This window comes from Hemiscyllium ocellatum, chromosome 6 (genome assembly GCF_020745735.1).
Source record: "Hemiscyllium ocellatum isolate sHemOce1 chromosome 6, sHemOce1.pat.X.cur, whole genome shotgun sequence".
Classification (NCBI taxonomy): domain Eukaryota; kingdom Metazoa; phylum Chordata; class Chondrichthyes; order Orectolobiformes; family Hemiscylliidae; genus Hemiscyllium; species Hemiscyllium ocellatum.
In genome coordinates this window covers 72357953-72378291 of record NC_083406.1, presented here as the reverse complement: position 1 = coordinate 72378291, position 20339 = coordinate 72357953, and the positions used below count along the sequence as shown (strand labels likewise).

At 39.5% G+C, this 20339-nt stretch overlaps 1 protein-coding gene across 1 annotated transcript in view; it reads left to right on the top strand.

Moving 5' to 3' along the window:
- tgfbrap1 (transforming growth factor, beta receptor associated protein 1) overlaps positions 1-18717 on the top strand; it is a 63565-nt gene extending 44848 nt beyond the window's left edge. Inside the window, exons 8-12 of the mRNA XM_060826019.1 lie at positions 10124-10267; positions 12404-12547; positions 13672-13831; positions 14862-15295; positions 17544-18717. Of these exons, the coding sequence (XP_060682002.1) occupies positions 10124-10267; positions 12404-12547; positions 13672-13831; positions 14862-15295; positions 17544-17732 (1071 nt within the window). The 3' untranslated portion in view covers positions 17733-18717. The remainder of the gene's footprint in view (positions 1-10123; positions 10268-12403; positions 12548-13671; positions 13832-14861; positions 15296-17543) is intronic.
- Positions 18718-20339: the final 1622 nt, after the last annotated feature.

Sequence of the window (20339 nt, the reverse complement as noted above, 5' to 3'; positions counted from 1 at the left end):
ATGGCACAGTGGTTAGCACTGCTGCCTCACAGCGCCAGAGATCCAGGTTCAATTCTCGCCTCAGGTGACTGTGCAAACTCCACACAGACATTCTCCCCGCGTCTGCGTGGGTTTCCTCCAGGTGCTCTGGTTTCCTGCCACAGTCCAAAAATGTGCAGGTTAGGTGAATTGGCCATGCTAAATTGCTTGTAGTGTTAGGTGAAAGGGTAAATGTAGGGGAATGGGTCTGGGTGGTTACACTTCGGTGGGTCGGTGTGGACTTGTTGGGCCAAAGGGCCAGTTCCAACACTGTAAGTAATCTAATCTAATCTAAACCTGGAACAAAAGACATTAATATGCCACCACTTGCTGCCTTCAAGTCCAGCAATCCTAATCCAAAATTGGAACTATAGGACTAATCCAGCAAAGTCTTTCTCCCCACCCCCCACCCCCTCCCCGCCCCTTCCACCACCCTCCATCTGTTATGGACCTGGCTAAATCCCCTGAAAACTTTTCAAGAATGTAGCCCAGACCCTAATTTTGCTAGTTGTTTTAAGCAGATGTACTGTGGATATTCCAGGAGTGATGCAGCTGGTCCAACCACTTAGTTTTAAACAAAACAGAATTTATTTGCAAGATTACTGAATGAAATGCAAACAAAAGAGAACCGAATATAGAAAAACTTAATTTATCGGAAAACTGAACAGACTATCCCAACTTAATGATGCTGTTCCAAGTACTTGCAGCAATCCCCACAAATACCTCCGGCAAAAAAATCAAACTTTCTTAGATTAGATTAGATTACTTACAGTGTGGAAACAGGCCCTTTGGCCCAACAAGTCCACACCGACCCGCCGAAGCGCAACCCACCCATACCCTACATTTACCCCATTACCTAACACTACGGGCAATTTAGCATGGCCAATTCACCTGACCTGCACATCTTTGGACTGTGGGAGGAAACCCACGCAGACACCGGGGAATGTGCAAACTCCACACAGTCAGTCACCTGAGTCGGGAATTGAACCTGGGTCTCAGGCGCTGTGAGGCAGCAGTGCTAACCACTGTGCCACCGTGCCGCCCACAAATCTCTTATAGGAGAGATGTTAAAGAGAGAGAAAGAGAGAGATGGCAGAGAGATTCAGCATGGCACACCTTCCATGTAGCTGTTTCTTTGACTAGCATTTGACCCTCAAACAAACTGACTGCTCGTCCTGAACAACCACACTCCGAAAATCCAACCAAACCAAACCAGAGAAAAGCTGAGCTGGAAGGACTGGTTACTCCCTTTCGTTATACAAGTTTTTTTTAAAAAATAAAACGTGAAAGCCTTTTACCTGAGGCAATATCTGTTAGCTATAATAAAGTTGACCCTAAAACCCATAAAAACAGACCTCCCATCTCTGCGTTTAAGGGAAAAGAAAACCAAGGACCACATAGCATTGTTAAAGGAGCAGCATTATCACAGTCATTGCAACAAACTTGGAACTAATGTAGGCCAACAAGCATTAAATTGATAGCTGAATGGCACTTTGTATGAGTTAAAACATGGGCAGGAGTTAAAGAAGAGAGTTAATAAAGTGAGGATTGAAAACACCATATCTACTTCTGTAATTATTTAATTAAAAACATGCCAATAAACATGCAGACATTTTCAGTGGGCTTTCTATGATTTAAATGTATAACGTTTCTGTTTTTCTATGACATGTCTGCTTTATGTTCATACCTTTGTTAGCACTCTCTGGAAATTGCCATTCAGAAATATTACAAACTTTGGAGAAGTTAAGATGACATGGATTATGATTTTATTAAAAAGCCACCATTGCTGACCATGGTGGAAACAGTTACTGTGTATGCAGAGTCAATTAAAAATTCTCCGTGGACATACAGGAAATAAAGTATGGGTAAATTTGCATTTTGAGTATGGATCAGTTCATGCCTGCATGGATCGTTATCTTTTTTCAACTTAAGAACATAGCAGATTTCAAACTGTCGACTTGTCTGTATATAAGTTAACAGTTCAGATTTGATCTGAAATAGTTTTTAATGAATATTAATTTATGAATTAATAGGTTTCAAATAAATTTGGAAATCTAGATTAGATTACTTAGTGTGGAAACAGGCCCTTCAGCCCAACAAGTCCACACCGACCCGCAAAAGCGCAACCCACCCATACCCCTATATTTACCCCTTTACCTAACACTATGGGCAATTTAACATGGCCAATTCACCTGACCCGCACATCTTTGTGACTGTGGGAGGAAACCGGAGCACCCGGAGGAAACCCACGCAGACACGGGGAGAATGTGCAAACTCCACACAGTCAGTCGCCTGAGTCGGGAACCTGGGTCTCTGGCGCTGTGAGGCAGCAGTGCTAACCACTGTGCCACCGTGCCGCCCACAAACACACCGCTGGGTGGGCTTGAACCACCAACCTTTCGGTTAAAGGCCAAACGCGCTAACCAATTGCGCTACAGACACTAACCAAATCTATTCTAATGCTGTCTATTGTTTAGTTGTTTTGTTTTCCACCTTACTTTGTATTTTTAATACGCAAAGTCCTAATGCCTCTCACTCTGCAGGATTTATCGTCTTGTCTGTCCAGCTAATTTTTAAAACTTCAGTGTGCCATATTATTCTTCGTCATGTTACTTTTGATGCAATGTGGACAAAATGTAAACATTGAAACTCGGGCTGGAAAATGAAATTTACTCTTTAAAAAGAGCACCATCATAGGGTGTAGGCTTTTCAAATTAAATGATATCCATACCCTTTATATCCCGCAGGCAGTATTGAAGAATGCCTTTCCTGTTAAGTGCAATATTTGTCTTTTGTAAAAGCAGCAGAGTCCAGCATATTCTCCATCGAAAACATCCGCTAATAATAAGTAGTGGGCACATTTCTAGTTACTACTTGTATAATTGAAAAGATATCAATGCTTTTACATTCTGATTTGATTTTTGGAGATTAATCATCCTTAATGATAAAAGTAAAAGAGATGATATTCTAATTGGTATATAGCAATGTCCAAGGTGTTTCTCCTTGTTCATAACCACTACAAATAGTTAAAGTTAATCTTTAGTCTTAGAATCATAGAGGTTTACAGCGTGGAGACTGGCCCTTCGGCCCAAATTGTCCATGCCACCCGTTTTTCTCAATTTATCTAGTCTCATGCCTGCATTAGGTCCTTATCCCTTTATTTGTCCCATCCATGTACCTGTCCACGTTTCTTAAATGATAAAATTGTATGCTCCTCCAGCACTACCTCTAGCAGCCTGTTCCAGATACTCACCACCTTCTGTGTGGGGGAGAAAAATTGCCCTTATGGACCTTTTTAGTATCCATTCTCCCACCCCCTCGCCCAATCTCACCTTAAAACTATGCCCTCTAGTTTTGGACTCCCCTACCATGGGGAAAACCTGTTGGCTATTTACTTTATCTATGTCTCTCACGATTATAAGGTCACCCCTCAGTCTTCTATGCTTTTCTCCAGCTAATTATTGACAGAATTGTAGAGTTATAATGGAACAGAAGAAGGTCCCTCAGTATGTCAAGTCCACATCCGCTCTTAGAAAAGCAATTCAATTGGTTCTATTCATTCAGACTGCCTATAGCATTACAAGTTTACTTCCCTTGAGCTATCCAGTTTCCTTTGAAACTGTTAATTATTTCCCTTTGCATCAATGTTATAGGCAACCAATTCCAGAAAGTTACAATTTGATGTATTAAAAGTTGTTCTTTCACAACCTTCTTGCTCAGTCCATAAATTTGTGCTGTCCTTTCGTTGGACCAGCAGCTAATGGGACATCTCTTGTATTAACCACCTTTTCTGCAACAAAGCAATCCCAGCTGCTTTTACCTAATCTTGTGGCTAAAATCCTTCAATCCTGATTCTATTCTGATTTATCTCCTATGCACTGAAAGGGGGACTTTCTCATCCTGAAATGTGGTGGCCAGACTGTATGTATTACTTTATATTTTTTGAGTTTTATAGAAGTTTAGAATGAATTCTCTACCTTTTGTACATAATGTATTTTTGCACTTTGAACATATGTAAGTCCAACATCAATATGCTGTGATAACAACTGTCCTAATTTATCCTTGCATTTTCAAATATCTCTGCCCATGAATCCCAGGACACACTCCCAACACAATTTTATGAACTGTGCTTCTTCCTATATGTTTTACCTGAATAGATCTCAATTCTCCATGCTAAATTCTATCTCACCTGTCTGTCCATTCTGCCAGTCAATTTGTGTCATTTATCTCATCATCCTCCTCCTCCGCCACCACCTCTTCCTCCGTCACGACCTCCTCCTCCTCCCGCCACCTCCGTCGCCACCGCCAAACCTGAGTCATACAACATGGAAACAGACTCTTTGATCCAACCAGTCCATGCTGAACATAATCCCAAACTAAGCTAGTCCTATTTGCCCATTTCTGGCCCATATTCTTCTAAACATTTCCTATTTATGTGCTTTTCTAAATGTCTTTTAGATGTTGTAAAAGCACAGCAGGTCAGGTAGCATCTCAGGAGCAGGAGAATCGACATTTTGGGCATAAGCCCTTCATCAAGCCATTCCCAACTCTGATACTCAAAGGAGTGAGCATTGAAGGCAAACATGTTAGATGCTTTTTTAACTGCACTGTCTGTACATGATGCAAACCTGAGTTATGTACCTATGCCCCTAGGTGCCTTGGTTCTACAATACTACCTAAGGCCCCACCATTAATTGTATCCAAGTTGTCATTGTGTTCTGTTAAGAGTTTCAACTTTGTTATCTGGCCTTCTATGCATTAATTTGTCATTTTCATAAAGTCCATAAAAATATCATCCACCACATTCTCTTCATCCACCTTCTGTTACTTGATCAAAAAAGTTATGTAAATGCAATCTATGCTGGCTAGCTTTCCTGAATGAATTCAGTCTCCACCTAGTGCTTGTTAATCCTCTATTTGAAAATTGTTTTAGAAATCTTGCTTACCACTGTTAGATTAAGATTATTACTTATTGCTTTTCTTGAACAGATATTTCTCATTTGTCACATTGCAATCCTGTCAATATATAGGATTCCTGTAGTGCAATCGTAGTGTCCCTACTTCTAAATCAGGAGGTCTGGGTTTGAGTATCACTTTGCAGTAACAAGTGTGACGATACTGCACCTTTAACAAGGTTATTCTGTCTGTGTTTCTTTTTTCAAAAGGGATGTAAAGGCAGAGGTTCCGTATGTCTGGAAATATCTACTTGTGAAAGCTTTTAAGTGTTTCTTTAAGGCGCTTGTACGATAAAAGGGGAGTGACCAATTTTCCCAGTTCAGGGTTTGGTTTGGGTTTAGCAAGCTGTTTTGTTTGCAGCTGCTCGTCAAGGTTTAATTGGGAACCCAGAAACTGCTAGGGACTCAAAGAAGCAGTTCCATGCTGATCCTCTCCCTCTGACATCTCTCTTGTAAAAACCTGTTTGATTTTTACCTTTTTGCCACGGAGGGTGTTTATGGGATGTAGCAGGTATTTGGAACCGCATCTTTAACTTGTGTTTTGTGTCGATTAGGTTTTCAGATACGTTATTCTAAATTCGATTCTGTCTTGTTCACCTGTAAATAAATTCTGTTTTGTTTAAAATAGTGGTTGGGCCAGCTGCATCACTTCTGAAATATTTACTTTATACCTGTGTAAAACGACTAGAAAGTTAGGGTCTGGGCTATCTCAATGTTTTAAGGGGGTCTGGCCTGGTCCATAACACGTGCCTAAATAGGTTGATGAAAAACATTTCCTTTGCCACCTTTACCTCTGAGCCAGGTGGGCCAGATTCACTTGTGTGATAACAACATTTCTGAACAAATGGATTAGAAAATATCCTTTGTCACTATTTAAGTAAGTTTGAATGATTATAATCAACCCTTCCTCAATCTCCCCTCCCTGCCAAATGCCTGAGTAACATGGGATATAAGCCATCTGCACCAGCTAAGCTCCTCTAAGCATATCATGCCTTTCCCTACTTATAATATTGCTTCAGCATTTTTCATTAGTAAATATTCGATATTCTGTTTTTGCTTTGTGCTTCTAAATATCTATCACACTGTTTGTCCATAATGTTATTAATCTGTCCCTTGCTGTTTACATGCCATCAGAAGACCTTTGAGTTCCCTTTTTGTTAGTTTCCCTCTATTCTCCCTTTGCCTGTGTTTTCTACATTTCTTACAACAGTGACTTTACTTGAAATACCCATAGGTGGCTCCAGTTGGCTGTAAAGCAATCCAATGAGAATTCTAATAGCCTTTCCTTGGTTTTTGACTTCCTATCCCTCACGATCTAATGTACTTGTATATGTTTCTTGACTGACTGATATACATTGTATTTTTTTTCCTTTTGCTTTATTATTTTCTCATTTTAAAGAGCCTTGGCTTTCACACTTGCTGCAGTGTTTATAGCCTTTGCCTGGAATATTTCTTCTAAGAGATCAGTCTTTTGTTGCATTGATGTTTTTTCTGTCACTTAACCTTGGCATGTTTCCCTCCTATCCTAATTAAGTTGGCTGTCTTTCAGTTTAGAAGTTCTACTTTAGATGGTTTCTCGCTGTTCTCTATTACTAGTCTAAACCTTATGATGCTCATATTTAGCCATGTCTTCTTCCCCAACAAATACTTGCTCCATTTGGCTGACTTCATTTCCCAGCCACAGATCCAGCAGTTGGCTTGAGGCTATACTTGAACGCATTTCATAAATTCTTCCCTTCTTTAGCCATTGTTGTAGCACTCTCAGTTAACAATTGAATAGCTAACGTTCTCGATTATTGCCCAAGTTAATACAGTTAACCAGACTATATATGGGTTTTAAACTAGATGGTTGCTGCTGATTTTTGTTGTCTTCAATTTTGAATTGAAGTTTATTTTAATCTCAATCAAATGAAATCCTAACTTTATTATAGAGTCATTTTACTTCTGAGAACAATTTGAATTAACTGCATTAGTGATTTTGTTTTTCATCAGTGCATAATCCTATTGTGTTAATTTTCACTCTATTTCTCTCTTCCCCCCCCCCCCCCCCCCCACCCCTCTTCCCAAACACCACCTTTTTGTAATTGAAGGAAGTTTAGAATAAATGTACCTTTTTGCTTACAATGTAGTTAGAATCAAGTAATTTCGCTCAGATTGAGGATTGAGCCTCTAAGCTGAATCAGAAGGGTTGAAGTCTTAACCTTCAAGCCACTGGAGGAAGAGGATTGAGAGATGTTGTGATTACAATAATGTGATTATTGATGTTTAATGAGATGCTTTGATGGGCAGGACACAATGAAGCCATCCATGGATGGAGGTGATAAGCATTGAGCAGATAGTCATGCTGAAAGTGTGTTGCTGGAAAAGCGCAGCAGGTCAGGCAGCATCCAAGGAGCAGGAGAATCGATGTTTTGGGCATGAGCCCTTCTTCAGGAAGCAGATAGTCATGCCTCTATTATCATGTGGCAGAATTTTGTTAGAATTTGTGCAGTGGCTGTAGTGCTGTTGCAAGTAATTTAAAAGTCATATAAATTTATTACAGTTAAGACAAACCCAATCCTGATATCACTAGCACTTCTGTACAGTGATGCAGTCAGAATCCTTCCAGTATATTTGAGGATTATAATGGTTGGTCAATCGATTGAGGCATTGCTATGGAGTAAGCAATAGTAAATTGTTAGCTCCTGGAACTCCTTGGTAATTCAAAAAAAATGTATTGCTCAAAAACACACACTTTATCAGTTTTTCATCTTGGATTCATCAATACATTTTGCAAAAATACAAATTCAAGGAGAACACCAGAATTTGTAATGCATGAGAGGAGAGTGCTGATTGGTTACAGCCAGTTAGTGGAAAGTATGACTTGCTTGGCTGATTAGATTAGGTTATAGTAGATTTCCTACTGTGTGGAAACAGGCCCTTCAGCCCAAATTAGTCCACACCAACCCTCCAAGTCCCACTTCCCTCTGACAAATGCACCTAACACTATGGGCAATTTAACGTGGCCAATTGGCCTGACCTGCACATCTTTGGATTGTGGGAGGAAACTGGAGAATCCGGATGAAACCCTCACAGACATGAGAAGAATGTGCAAACTCCACACAGACAGTTGCCCAAGGCTGGAATCGAACCTGGGACCCTGGCAGCAGTGCTAACCACTGTGCCACTGATGCATAGTAAAAGAATGAACCTGCTGGCTTAATATTTACAGTTGGTAGAAATTAAATACATTCATATGCAGGGACCGCCTTCTCTGCAAATAAAAGAAATATATAAATGTAGGATAACATGGTAAGGCAATGGGTCTGGGTGGGTTAACCTTCGGTGGGTTGGTGTGGACTTGTTGGGCCAAAGGGCATGCTTCCACACTGTCGGGATTCTATGTTCAAGCCTTGCATGTTATTTGAATTAGGTAAAAACAATGACTACAGATGCTGGAAACCAGATTCTGGATCAGTGGTGCTGGAAGAGCACAGCAGTTCAGACAGCATCCAACGAGCAGCGAAATCGACGTTTCGGGCAAAAGCCCTTCATCAGGAATAAAGGCAGTGAGCCTGAAGCGTGGAGAGATAAGCTAGAGGAGGGTGGGGGTGGGGAGAGAGTAGCATAGAGTACAATGGGTGAGTGGGGGAGGAGATGAAGGTGATAGGTCAGCGAGGAGAGGGTGGAGTGGATAGGTGGAAAAGGAGCTAGGCAGGTCGGACAAGTCATGGGGACATGGAGTCACGGCGGCGCTCCCTCACCACCAGACACCTGGAGGAAGAACGCCTCATCTTCCGCCTCGGAACACTTCAACCCCAGGGCATCAATGTGGACTACCACAGCTTCCTCATTTCCCCTTCCCCCACCTCATCCTAGTTTCAAACTTCCAGCTCAGCACTGTCCCCATGACTTGTCCTCCTCTAGCTTATCTCTCCACGCTTCAGGCTCACTGCCTTTATTCCTGATGAAGGGCTTTTGCCCGAAACGTCGATTTCGCTGCTCGTTGGATGCTGCCTGAACTGCTGTGCTCTTCCAGCACCACTGATCCAGAATGTTATTTGAATTGCCAGGAGATTGTCAACCAATCAGCATCCATTTCCCCTTGTTAACTTGTTTCAATTGGTTGAATTTTGGCTTTCAATCATAAATTATATTTATTAAAATCCTAGGGCTAATGATCAAACATTTTGTTTGAGCAAAGAATGTTGAACAGAGACATTACAAATCGCAAACAAAATCAGAAAATGTCAGACATTTGTTAGGCAAAGAAGTTATCTTTGTAATGAATTAAGCCACACAACACAGGGTTATAGTCCAACAGGTTTACTTGAAATCACAAACTTTCGGAACACTGCTCCTTTGTTAAGTGAAGTAATTTCTGGTGTTGTGTGACTTCTGACTTTGTCCATCCCAGTCCAACACCGACACCTCCATCATCCTTTATAAAGAATGGCTGCATTGGCATTTGAAGTGTAAGTCCTTTGACAAAACTAGAAATTGCAGCTGTAGAATTTGTAAAAAGAAATCAAGCAAGTGTTGTGTGGTACTGGCGGGACGGGGGGAATGCTCGTTGAAATGCCACTCCTGAAATCTGTATTGAGCTTAATTGGAGGAGTGAAGAAGGGCAAAAAGCAGAGGTTAAACATCTGTAACTGAATTGACAAATGTGGAAGAGCATGAGCCATAGTTGTGAACAGCACAGGAGTTTGGCAAGGTCACCACCTAGTTTGTTCTGTTTAAGTTACGTTAAAGAAATTTGAGGTGTTTAAGATTAAGGGACTTTATTCCTCCCATTTACTTTAACAACTTCAACCATTTGACCATTAGTTAACTACAGGACATTAATGGTTTTCAATGCTGTTAGACTCTGTTCTCATAGATGCTGCAATATTGTTCAGCACCAATGGTCTTTTTAAGAGTGGTGCTGACATGGCACTTTAGTACATTTATGTATTGACTGTAAAGACTTTTCAGTTTATAACCTAATACCTCGCTTTATTTGGACAACACAATGTTCGCTAGAATATAGATTGCAGACTTCATTGCCTTAACTACATTTCTATTTCAAAACTCTCTCAATCTCTTTTACACTTGATATTTATTAGATATTTCTGATCATTTGGGGCACTTATACAAAAATTGTTGTTTTTGCTTTTTGTTTCGAATAGTTATGGGTGAAGATAGTTGAAGGACAGCTCCAGGATACAACCCGTTCAGATCTTTTTGAGTATATTGTGGATTTTCTCAGCTTCTGCTCTAACCATGAACTGGTATGGAAGTATGCAGACTGGGCCTTGCAGAAAAATGAAGAGGTTTGTTGTTTTTTTCTCGTGGATGCAGTGCTACATGTGTTGTTGTCTTAAATGTTCATTATTACTGTTTGGCAACTTGGCCTCATCTGGAAATTTCTTTGTAGAATGTATAAAGCGCAGGCACCTCATAATCGTTAACGAGCACAACTTTATTTTGGTAGTAACCTGGGAAATTATTTTTACAGATAAAATGCTGTTGATTTCAGAATTACTTTTATTTGACTATTCAGTTATACTTATTCATTGTAATTATGAGCATCCATAACACATAGGAGTGGAAGTAAGACCGTTCGGCTATCGAGTCCACTCCGCCATTCAATCGTGGCTGATGGGCATTTCAACTCCACTTACCCGCATTCTCCCCGTAGCCCTTAATTTCTCGAGACATCAAAAATCTATCAATCTCTGCCTTGAAGACATTTAGTGTCCCGGCCTCCACTGCACTCTGCAGCAATGAATTCCACAGGCCCACCACTCTCTGGCTGAAGAAATGTCTCCGCATTTCTGTTCTGAATTGACCCCCTCTAATTCTCAGGCTGTGTCCACGGGTCCTAGTCTTCTCGCCTAACGGAAAAAATTTCCTAGCGTCCACCCTTTCCAAGCCATGTATTATCTTATAAGTTTCTATTAAGTCTCCCCTTAATCTTCTAAACTCCAATGAATAGAATCCCAGGATCCTCAGCCGTTCCTCATATGATAGACCAACCATTCCAGGGATCATCCATGTGAATCTCCGCTGGACGCGTTCCAGTGCCAGTATGTCCTTTCTGAGGTGTGGGGACCAAAACTGGACACAGTACTCCAAATGGGGCCTAACCAGAGTTTTATAAAATCTGAGTAGCACAACGGTGCTTTTATATTCCAACCCTCTTGAGATAAGTAGTCTATTAAACAAAATGGTGGAGGTTAGTTTGGCTGCAGAGTATAGAGACTGAAAAGATTTTTAAAAATTGTTTATAAACTGAAAAATTGCTTTGATCTCATGAATCTGTTCTATACAGGTATGTCATTTTTAAAAATAAAAATCACTTTTGATGAATTAAAGCATTTATCATGAAGTACCAACCAGCTTCAGAATTGGTGCTGAATGGATCTATGAAAATGTTTCCTTTTAAAAAAAAACTTCTTTAGCTGAACAAATTGCAGATAATATACACCCGAGCTTGATAAACAAACAGTGGGGTATGGAACCTGCGACTATCAATGAAGACTGTTCCTAAATTTTCTTTAGCCAAACACATTGGGTTTGATGAGGAGAGATAGAAGGCTTCCTTATTCCCTGCAAACACGTCTGTCAAGTAATTTTAGGCTTGTATTTATTTTATGTAATTGAGAAATTCCCAAGCTTGTGTCTTGTGATAAATCAGCAGAAATCAGTTATTGTTGAAGAATTGTCCAATTACAAGTTGAGGTGACACAAATCTTGTAAAATTGAGGAATACTGGTTTATTTCTCATGATATTCTGGGGAAGAGAAATTGACAGGACTGGTACAGAACAGACACTCTGCATATTAAGTCAAGGATTCTCTTCTCTGAGCTGCAAATACAGACAGTTTTTATAGTGTTACAGTAGTGTAATGTTAATTACAAAACAATATGAATTAAAGTACATTCAATGGAAAACAGTCGGTTATCTGGTAGTAAGAATCAGGTAATAATTGTAACAGGAGGTTCTGTTCCTCTGCTAGAGCAGGTGCTAATGTCCAGTATCCTCATTTCAATGGGTCTGCAGGGTGGTGTGCATTCTTGTCATGTATCTGGGTGCAGCTCAGTCTCGGTAAGCTTTGTGGAGCTTCAGTACCTGAGGAGACTGGGGATGCCGTTGGGGCTGCTTTTTGCAGTGATGCTATTGTGAGGTAGAAAATCTGTTATCACATCGTCTAAGGAGTGTATTCCTTCAGTCTGGAAGCTGTTTAGGTAATGTCTTGTTTGGCTGTTTAGTTCCTGAGCTGGTTGTGGTCAAGTTGAGTTATTATGGGTATGCTCTGTTTAGCTAAGAAAATACATGGTTTCTGTGAACAAGTAATGGGCAGGCAGAGTGGTTTATCTTTCTCCCATAGTTGTAAAATGTTCAGGCTGAAGTAAATTGGAAATCCCTACTGTGATATACCTAACATTTTGCTGTTCTGATGTAGGTTGGTGTACAAATTTTCACAAGGCGACCCTTAGATGAAAACCAGACAAATATGAATCCAGATGACATTGTCAACTACCTTCACAAGTATAAGAATGCTGTTGTCATGTACTTGGAACACTTGGTATTTGATAGAAATATTCAGGTGAGTTTTCAGCAAACCTTGTAATTTGAACTTACAGCTTGGAAATTGAAAAATATTGCATAAATGTGGGTCATAAATTTCACAAAACACTTGTAACTGTGTTTCTACTGGAGCCTTTAAACCATGCGAACACTCAATACAATGCTGAATAGTACAGTTAGCCTATGCCACATTGAACAGCCATCACCACTGAAATAACTTTTAGTGGAGTACATTTCTTTAGAAACTTAATATTTGAAATTACCTTTTTAATGCAGCTAACTAAAAATGAATTTTCAGAAGCGAAAGACCACTTGACTCTGCTTGGCTCATGCATCGTGAAAGGTCATGGTCTCAAACTCTTACCTCCCTGCATCTCCCTACAGCAGCCAACTAGTAAAACAATTAAATGGATCGCCTTCATTATTCCACCCTGTAAAAACATTTAGAATATTAATTTGAAGTACAACAAATCGACACCTATGGTACCAGGTGTGTGCCTGTTGACCAAATATTCTGGTTGGTCAAGGAGTCCACGTAATCTAAGTAAAAACACACTATAAGTAATAGAAACTTAATGCAGGGGATACATACATTGCTGTTATTCCTATAGTAGAAATCACTTTAATAGTACAACCTTGCCATAAGTAAAACTTACCAACTTACCTTACTTGCACCCTCGACTGACTACTGATATCGCGATAATACCGTAAACCTCCAGTATGTGAGATATGTAACTTTTGTTGGTTTTTTGAGGTGCCAGTTAAAATAAAGCTTGCTTATTCCATTCAGTAATTTGAATTGGAGTTCTTGTGTCCTTTTTGTTTTTTGTTTGAAGTTGTTGTAGAACCAGTTGATTAAACTATCTATTCAATCACTTATATATTTTTGTTTCATTCATATTGTATTTCCAGAGATGTCTTTTTGTAAAGTAGCCATTCTTGGTTGCCATGGCTGCAGTTCAAGTTGTCTAAAGCTGGCTTGATAAGCATATAAGAAAGTATAGGATCAGAAAAGACTGTGTTCTATCTAGCTAATTGATAGCTCTCAAGCCCTTCATCCAGTTTCTGTTAAATCTTTATTTCCTGTTTTTTTAAATTTTTAATCGTTGGATTGAACTAACATTGATTTATTTGCATCTACAGAAGGAAAAGTACCACACTCATTTGGCTGTTCTGTACTTGGATAAAGTCTTAGAACTGCATCCCCAGTCAGGTAGCATTTCAGAAGAACTAATTTCAGCTCGTCGCAGTCTCAAGAACCTGCTTCAACACTCTAATCTCTATAGGGTTCATCTTTTGCTAGGTAAATCTTGCCATCATATTGTCGTAAATGTAATACCTGAAAGCAGTGCAAAGTAAAATCTATAACATTTAAGCTTACATTATTCACTTGAAAATAAATATAGTGTTCATATCCTGTGTATTCATTACGTAAAAAGGAGAAAAATGGCTTTGTCCATCCTTGTATATTCCATTATAAGTCTAGCTTTATCTCAGTATGTTGGCATAAGCCCTTCCTTGATTTTCAAACCAAAGATGCAATCTGTTTTGGCTTTGCTTGCCTTCAGTGGTGAGCTGAAAATGTGTTGCTAGAAAAGCATAGCAGGTCAGGCAGCATCCAAGGAACAGGAGATTCGACGTTTCGGGCATAAGCCCTTCTTCAGTGGTGAGCTGTTCTGTTGATAGTTAACTGATGCTTATGCTGAAAGGCCAGCAATAACTGTATATTGGTTGGTATAGACTGACATAAAGTTTCTTTTGTGAGTTAAATTCTCTGGGAATGTGGGATCAAATCCTACCAGGTGTGATAGAACTTAAAATGTAATAAATCTGAAAGTAAAAGCTAGTCTTTGAAATGGTGACCATGAAAGAATCATTCAATTGTTGTAAAAACCTATCTGGTTCACAAATCTTCTGTAGAGAAGGAAATTTGCCAACCTTATCTGGTCTTGACACATGTGACTGCTGACCCACAGCAGCATAGTTGTTGTAAGTTCTGCTGTGGAAGTTCTGGCATGATTGCCCCTGAAATAGTCTAGCAAAACATTGGGGATGGGCAATACCCAAATCCCACGAAAAGAATAAACTTAAAATAGAAAAGTCTTGAATAAGAGAAACCTCTGCACACTGTGGTCTCATCTATTGGATTTTTATGAGGCTACTGCCAGCAGTAAAGTATTTTGTTACAAAGTGTGTGTATCTGGCTTGTAGGCATCTCTATGTATTCATAGTGGTTGAAAAATTGCTTTACACTCTGCCACTAGAAAGGCAGAAACTAGCATTTATCTTCTAATGAAGAGATTAATATTCATTATCCCCTTTGCCTCCCACAGGTAAAATTAAAGATACTGATCTCTATATGGAATGTGCAATATTACATGGAAAACTGGAAGAACATGAGAAAGCTCTTGAAATACTAGTTCACAAGTTAAAGGATTTCCAAGCAGCTGAGGACTACTGTTTGTGGAATTCTGATGGAAAAGATTCTACATGTCGGCAGAGGCTCTTTCACATGTTGTTAGCACTTTATCTGCAGCCAGGTGTCACCAGTGATGCGTTAGCAATGGCTGGTGTGGACCTTCTAAATAACTACGCTGTCGAATTTGATGCAGTTCGAGTTTTACAGCAGGTCCCTGATAATTGGTCAATTCAACTGCTTTCACCATTCCTAACCAGGGCAATAAGAGGGAGCTTTCATTCGAAGTGCACAGCAGAACTTACATCAGGCTTGGCAAGATCTGAAAACTTAAATTATAAATATGCAAAGGTGGGTAGCTTTTTGTAGAATGAAGCCATACACTTAAATTTCATTTTTTTTCCATTTTCCATTATTAAATTAGATTAAATTCCTACAGTATGGAAACAGGCCCTTCAGCCCAACAAGTCCACACCGATCCTCAAAGAGTAACCCACCCAGACCAATTCCCTTACCATATATTTACCCCTAATGCACCTAACACTACGGGCAATTTAGTATGACCAATACACCTAACCTGCACATCTTTGGATTGTGGGAAGAAATGCGAGCACCCGGAGGAAACCCACGCAGACACAGGAGAATGTGCAAACACCACGCAGACAGTCGCCAGAGGTGGGACTCAAACCTGGGTCCTTGGTGCTGTGAGGCAGCAGTGCTAACCACTGAGCCACCGTGACGCCCTATGTTAGATTAAGTTTAAAAAACAATTGAGAATTACAAGTAGAGCTATTCTAAATTTGTATTTACACTTCTATATTAAGATAATAACTAAAAACTTTAATATCTGCTGGTTATGTATAAATATTCTTCTTTATCTTATGCTATTCCATAGTGATTAGGATTTAATGTAATTGAAAATTTCAGTAACATTCTATTTGTAAGGCAATGTTTTGTAGGTGTGTTGTTCCCAAAGAGCTTAGTTTAATCTTGCCAAACTCCTTCCTATATTGCTGACCCTTTCAACCACTGCCTAACTGGATTCTGCCAGCAGATCAGTAATTACAAGTCCTCTGCGCATATTTGAACAGTGACCATCCACTTGCAAGAAAAATTTTTGTCATTCCTCATCTTTTAAAATTGATGATTGCATTGACAGGAGCTTGGCCTATGGATCACAACAACTTTCCTTATTAAACTCTACTCTCATGGATTACTTTCCAGCATCTCTCTTATTCAGGCCACTGCCATAGTTTCATGTCTAATCCTATGACTTAATAGGTCAATTTTGGGGAACAGATATGACAAGTAGCAAATGACTGGGATCAGAATTCTGCTTTCAATTATTTGCAAATCTATACAAGTGACTTGAATGAAGGGATTAAATGTCCAGTTCCTAAACTTGCTGATGATACAAAGGTAGACAGGAAAGTAAGTTGTGAAGAGGACATAGTCTCCCTATAAGAGATATAGACATGTTTTAAATGTATGGGCAAATATTTGGCAGATAGAATTACATGGGAAAGTGAACTTGTCCACTAGCAATAAGAATTAAAAAAAAGCAACATATTGTTTAAATGGATAGAGATTGCACAAGTTTAAGGCATAGAGGAGATGAGTCTCTTAATGTATGAATTGCTGAAGGTTAGTATGTAGGTGCTACATAGTCATTCAGAAGGCTGGTATAAAAAGTGTACAATTTTATTTTTTTAAAAAAAAAGAATAAACTTGAAACAGTTCAGAGAAGATCCACTTGACTGATAACGGCACAGAAGTTTTATCCTCTGAAGGTTTTTCAGCTGGGCCTGTATCATCTGTATCATTAGAGTTTAGATGGATAAGAGATTAGACAAAATAAATTGTCCAAAGGTGTACTTTTAGTCAGTGACCAACTCTTTATGCCCCATCACAATGTCTTGTCCATCTTGGGTTCTGGGGGAAATCTGATTAGTCATTGAGGATGCAATGTTGTAACTGTTCAAAATAAGTTTGTCTCATTAAGCTGAAGAATTAACAACATCCACTCTATAAGTGCAACATTAGATTGTTAATCAAATATCCGCACACTCTGCTTGTCTCTCTGGGCACCAGTCTTGTCTTGACTTTACCTCTGCGTGGAGTATACATTAGGCATTAAGAAATCTCTCACTATGTTCCCAGGATAAATTTTCACTGGGAGCAAAGTATTAAATGCTGTCTGTTAAAGAACTACTTCTGGCTTCACCTTTTATGTTGCAAAAATATGTTTTTATTCTTTTTTCTGTCAGCCACAAGATAGGAGATATATAAACCAGGTGGTGAGTCAAGCAGCTTTTATCCAGGGTTAAGTCGAAACTTCCAAATGGCAGGACCCAAAAAGTCATGTTTCAAAATCCAGGATATGATTGACAAAGATCATGTCCCCCTATACTTGTTTTGTACAGTACAATATAAAAAGTTTTGGTTTTTTTTCTGTCAGTTACAATTTATGCAAGGGGTCTTGCAATATTCGGTATAATTAGGTTGGTAAATACCTACTTAATGAAAGTTTTTAAGATCTTAAATCAAGGTGAACTCAAAAATAGTCCCGTGTTTTTGCTTTCTACTTCACACTATTCAGGTAAAATCAAGAGGAAACATTATTACACTTTCAGATAAAAAGGTCTGCCAAATATGCCAGGGCTTTTTCACAGAACCAGTCTTTGTGCGATATCCAGATGGTGGTCTTGCTCATATCCAGTGTGCTACAAAATACCAGAGTCTGCCTGCTACTGATCAGAACTTTGCCAGTCGCAGAAATCAGTCATGAAATAGTGGCCTTGACATGGTGGGTTCGTCATTTGAAAGATTACCTTGTTGAAGATCACTATAAGGAAGAGGAGTATGCTGCTAATCAAGAAAGAAGAAGAAAAAGAAACCAGTTTGCATCATCTAGAACTTTCCAGTAGGTAGCAGTGATTTACAAAGTAAATGCAGCCAAGCATTACCGGAACTTCTAAAATTCCCCATTACTAAGGATGATGCTATTAGCTGTAGTTTGCAACATGCAGAAAACACTGTCCAAAAACCTGGCCCTGCATATTGACAAAGACAGTTGTTCTATACTGGACGATTTGGGAATGTTGTCCAGTGAATGTGCAAGTATCATACTTTATCTCTTGAACATTTGCCTTCCATTGTATATGTATAGTCTGTTCCTGCTGCTCTGAGAAGAACTCAGAGTCTTGGATCATCTGAGCATCTGTAATAGACTTTGGTCCGATAATTCTGAATAACTTTTAGGTATGAGCAATGGATTTGTCTCTCACTTGGGCCAGTATGTGTATATTTCAAAATCTGACAGTTCGTTTACATGCTAATGGATGATGTCCTATGTGTATCTATGACTTGGACCTAACCAGCTGTTTTACGTAATGAATTTATAAGCATTATACTTTCCTTCAGATTTAAGAGATGGATATGACTTTTCCACCAGTGATAATGGATTACAGGCTGTCAGTGAATGCTGGTGAGGGAAGGGGAACAGAAAGGATCCAAGAGAGCAAATTAATGTCTGATCTCTGATATGCCAAGTTTGTGAATCTGTATATTCATGACGTATGCATGAAATTTCCACAAAATTTTAAAGGGAAAGAATTGGGAGGTTAGACGAAGAAGCTGATTGGATAGATTTTAGTTTCAGTAATTCTATTGAATTTGGCAAGAATGTTTTGGCTACTTTAAGAATACTGGTTTATCTAAACGATTTTGAAACATAAAAGCAATTTTCATGAAGCAAAATGTTTGACTTTCAAATCTATGAAAATGAGAATAAATATCCACTTTCATCCTGTTATGTATCTGTTTAATCCACAGTCATATATTTATCAATGTTACTGTTCATTCATTAACATACTGTAACTCAATTAGCTCTTAGCACTGCATTTTGTTTAAGTAATATTCCATCTTCAACTAATAATGCTTTTATAGAAAGCATTTAATTTACAAATCTTGTTTTTAAAGAAAGCTTTCATCCAGGTCACATGGAACCTTTCTCGGTTGATCTGTATCACTATTTGCAGAAGATGTTTTAAAAATATTGAGTGAAAGATATGTTCAGGTTTCATTTTGCCCTGGTCATGTCTTTTTGAACTCTTTGAAAATGTGTTTTGAACATCTTGCTTACCAATATATAAAAATTAGATCAATATTTGCACTTTATTTACGGTATTTCTTCCATATCAAATCTTCATTAACACCTCTGATTTCAATTGAAGTTTCTGTGATATCTTTGACATTTTAAAAGGTAATATCAGTGGTGACTTACAATTCTTTACTGACTTGAGGACACTTGCTAAAATATGTAAATTGTTTCTACCAAAGTGAACAATTTTTACAATTTGTGAATTGTATTAGATTTTAAAAAGAAAACAAAATCATTCGCTTCAAATAGCAAGTAACTGTGTTTGAAGATTTTAATAAATTTAAACAATGTTATTAAATGTGGAAAACTGAACCAAAATGCATGTTTACTATTGAATTACAGATATGCACTTATTGTTTCTGTGATTTGGTAGTTGTGTGCACCAAACCATCATCTCCCCGACCATCCATAACCTCATCACCTCAGGGGATCTCCCATCCACCGCCTCCAACTTCATAGTCCCAACCCCGCACCACCCGTTTCTACCTCCTGCCCAAAACCCCCAAACCTGACTGCTCCAGCCGACACATTGTCTCAGCCTGCTCCTGCCCCAACCGAACTCATTTCTGCATACCTTGACACGGTCCTCTCCCCCTTAGTCCAAGAACTCCCCACCTACGGTCGGGACACCACCCACGCCCTCCGCCTCCTCCATGATTTTCCCTTCCCGGCCCCCAACTCCTTATCTTCACCATGGACATCCAGTCCCTATATACCTCTATCCCCTATCACGAAGGCCTTAAAGCCCTCCACTTCTTCCTTTCTCGCCGAACCAACCAGTACCCTTCCACTGACACCCTCCTTCGACTGACTGAACTGGTCCTCACTCTGAACAACTTCTCTTTCCAATCCTCCCACTTCCTCCAAACCAAAGGAGTAGCCATGGGCACCCGCGTGGGCCCCAGCTATGCCTGCTTCTTCGTTGGATATGTGGAACAGTCCATCTTCCGCAGCTACACTGGCACCACCCCCACCTTTTCCTCCGCTACATCATGCTCCCATGAGGAAGTTGAACAGTTCATCCACTTTACTAACACCTTCCACCCCGACCACAAATTTACCTGGACCATCTCAGGCTCTTCCCTCCCCTTCCTAGACCTCTCCATTTCTATCTCAGATGACCGACTCAACATGAACATTTACTATAAACCGACTGACTCCCACAGCTACCTAGATTACACCTCCTCCCACCCTGCCCCCTGTAAAAACGCCATCCCATATTCCCAATTCCTT